The sequence below is a fragment of the Pteronotus mesoamericanus genome, unplaced genomic scaffold (assembly GCF_021234165.1).
Source record: "Pteronotus mesoamericanus isolate MK-2021 breed Mesoamerican mustached bat unplaced genomic scaffold, CSHL_Meso_final contig_281, whole genome shotgun sequence".
NCBI lineage: Eukaryota > Metazoa > Chordata > Mammalia > Chiroptera > Mormoopidae > Pteronotus > Pteronotus mesoamericanus.
Genome location: NW_026555121.1, coordinates 3,516 through 7,163, shown reverse-complemented (window position 1 = coordinate 7,163; position 3,648 = coordinate 3,516). Strand labels below are relative to the sequence as shown.

Genomic DNA, 3,648 nt, shown 5'->3' with positions numbered 1-3,648 from the left:
CAGGTGGCAGTGCTTCAGGAAAGAACTTTCTTGATATTCGGAGTATGCTAGAGTCTGATTCTCAAGGGAAGAAAATACAGAGTTAGATAAAGGCTTCACAAAGTGGTGACATTTGAATAAAGCCATGAAGGAAGTTTAGGGATACACCATGCCGATATTGGAGTGAATCGCATTACAGGCAGAGAAGACAAAGACAAGGGGTAAAAGTGTTGATACGGCAACAGGCTCAGAGCATTTAAAGAATCTTATCTATTGCTTCTAATGTGAAATCAGGCATAATTCTTAATGATGTTTCACAAAACATATGTATCCATTTTCCCTGGGTATTGGCAAGATTTTTTATTTCCAATTGAACAGGCACTCTAAACATGGATTTGCCTTTTGCTTCTACCAAAATCACAGTAGTAGACTTGGCAGAATTCCTTATACAACTTATAGCATTCCACATAGCATTGTCCTTGAATAAGAAGCTCGTTTTATAGAGAGTCAAAGAGAGCAGCGAGTGGAGATGATTGCTCTGAGCAAAGAGATTTTGCAATGGGTAATGGGAGAAATTGTTATAACTGTCAGCTACAATCATGAAATCATTTGCAGAAACTAGGACTAAAATAGATAAGAAAATTTCTTTTTCATTTTGATATAAATATATTTATAAACTATATTTTATAAATAAATAAAAAATGTATTAACCATTTTTTTACTTCCCTTTCTTGTTTGCCTACCTGTAGTAGCATAAGGTGTGTTAATAAAAATTAATCTTATACAGTATCTCTTTATATCTCAGTAGTTAAACTATAGGATATCAATAGGAGAATGTAACTCAGCTAGAAGAGAAAAGTATACCACTGAGAGATGGATAAAGCCTTTGTGTTCACTTTGCAAGAGAAGGTTAGCTTGGTTTTCATAGGGCACTGTGGTTGCTTGTACTGACTCAACTCAACCATCTGAAAACATATTTTTCAGAATTAGCTTCCCTGTATTGTTCTGCATGAGACTTGTGCCAGCTTTCAAAGGCAGTAGTACAGCAGCAGCCATATATTTTATGTTCTGCAGGTTGGGTCAGGGCTCCAGCAACACGTGTTGCTGCTGATCTGATAGCTCATCTTCTTGTTGCCCCAGAACACCCCCAGCTCTGCCGGATCTCCTCCTTCAGCTTCTGCTTGTCTTGGGTCAAGGAGGCGTGCAGCATGATGGCAGTGACACTCACTTTTCCTGAAGGTCACCCGCCGCTTTGAGATTGAAGGGGGCGAGAGACAGGCACCTTTTAGTTTGTCTCCGTGGGCTCCAGTTGTACTCGTGAGTTCTAGTTTATCCTTACAAAACACAGTGGGTCCGTGCTTTTGCCCACATTCCACTTTCCTTCACACATGTTACTCTAGCTGACTAGTAGCAAATTCAGGCTCACTACCAGATGCAAAGACAACAGCTTCGTATGGACTCCTCCACCGGCTCCAGCAATTGCATGAGTTCTGATCCTTATAATTATTCCCTATTCTGTATCACTCGAGGTGGTTCTGCCGCTTAGACCATGCCCTAACTGACACAGCCCCTAACAGGAAAGGGCTAAAAAAATTATTGTCATGATTGTTCCAGATAACAAGGCCCAGATGTGTGATGTGTCTTTTTAAGACTGAGAATGTATTAGAAGAAAGGTACACGGGACACCTGTTTTCAGATGTCATAGAAGGAGGTTTTACCCAGAATTAAAACTTCTGATCCAGTCCGCAGATTAAGCAGCTACTGTCTCTACCAATTCGTGCCTGGAACCTGCAGGTGTCCATTTCAGCTTGGCTTCTGGAGCAGTGGGAGGACTCTCTGACCAAACTCTGGGGTTTTTGTTCAGCTATTACCCTTGTTTTAGACACTGTGTCTTCCTGGAGAGCGCAGAAGTATTTTGCTGAATCTTCCAGCTGTAAGGCTGAAATGCTGAAGCTGATGGTTTTAGCCGTTTTCTGTAAGTTTACGGAATAGCGGTCACTGCGTGCATTCTTACCAGAAGAATGTTGACGAATAAGGAAAATCATCTCTCCACTTGCAAGCTGTTTATACCAAAAAATATAGTATGAGCTCAGGCTTGTTTCATACTGACAGTTCAGGGTGGCTTCTGCCCCCTCTTGCATGAATATGATTGGCTGGTCTTGGACAACTTTCTGGGCCACGCTGGATCCTATGGGGGGGAAAATCAGAAAACAGAGCTGATGCAGTGAACAAAGTATTGTAAGTTTTAGACTAATTTAGAACTGATAGGCAAATTAAATTGAAGGGATAGTCTGCTTGTTTTTCTCTCCTCCTTTCCTCTTCTCAAGTCAATAAGAAGCAACACAGGCCTGTGTGCCATCCTTTCATCCTTAACATTCTTGCCCATATTTGAAAAATCCCTACCAGAGAAGACGAAGGCCACAAATATGCACAGCAGACTGCAGAGCGGCATGTGGCCTGTGGTCTCCTACACAAATGTGTCTTGTTCTGCCTCGAGCTGCAGCACGAATATACATCTTTCCTGGGTTCCGATGGTACTTCCCCAAACAGGAAATAGGGTTTCTTATGTTCATCGACCACATGATCTATGCACAGATGAGAAAAGACTCTAGCTCACTCTAAACCTTTATTTTGTCTGCTTGTCTTTCTCTGGTAATTAAGTGAGGCAGTACCTAAAAAGGTGCATAGAAAAATCAGCTAGTATTAAAGGTTAGAGCTGAATGGAACTGAAGATTGAACCAGCTGAGATACATTGACAGTTTTCAGGGGAATAATTTGTGGAGCCCATGTAAAATAGAATTTAGTATGGAATGTGAGCCTTCCTTGTAATCTGCTTACAGGTCACTTATTTAGCCCATACTTACTTTTCTCCAACCTTACTCCACTGAAATTTTTAATAAAACAACTCTCAGATTTTAGATTTTTTCAATGCAAGGGAATCCTATCCAAAATTTTTCTTCTTTACTGAGTTCCTGGACTCAGAAGAGGATAAGGATATTCAGGCCTGTTGTGTCCACAAGTAGAATTGTACCTACAAGTTCATATGTCCTAGAATTGTCTTGATGTCACATTGTCTATCCCAGTGGTCCAAAGTGTTCAGTCTCACTTGTGAAATTCCATGGGTGGGCATTTTATTTTATTTGTAAAATAAAGTCAAAATAAGCATGCCAGATCTCTCTGTGACACAATGAAATAATCCACTCCCACGTAATGTGATCACTATAGGCTGCAAGCACCTAGTATATCTCAACACCCAGAAGTTAATGGCTGAAGTATCACAGGCTCTTACATGATAATGTGGAACGTAGTTGTCAAATCTTCCACTTGGTTCCATTGCTGTAATGGACAAATTTATCTAAAAGAACCAAAATGCAATAGACAGCTAGAAAAGAAAGTACCGACATGGTTTCTAGAACAGTGTCAGTTCTTTGGTACTGAGGTCAAAAGAACTTATCAAAAAGTGGTACAGCGAAGAGAGTTTATAATTACTTGAGGCATCTACTTCTCTATCCCATTTCACCTCTCACTGCTGACAGTATTCACTGCCCTGGTTTGCAATTATTTGTACTTAAGTGGAGGAGATCGTGAATACCCACAGCATCTGGTGAGCAGCATGGCATAGGATTTTCCACTTGCTGAAATGGCCCCTCTCCGCGTTCCTGATACAAG

The 3,648-nt window shown here is 40.8% G+C and overlaps 1 gene segment (V, D, J or C); it reads right to left on the bottom strand.

Moving 5' to 3' along the window:
- Positions 1 to 1,703: 1,703 nt before the first annotated feature.
- LOC129071931 (T cell receptor delta variable 1-like) lies at positions 1,704 to 2,431 on the bottom strand. The segment is given in 2 exon segments: positions 1,704 to 2,167; positions 2,383 to 2,431. Coding segments are annotated over 2 exon segments (513 nt in total).
- Positions 2,432 to 3,648: the final 1,217 nt, after the last annotated feature.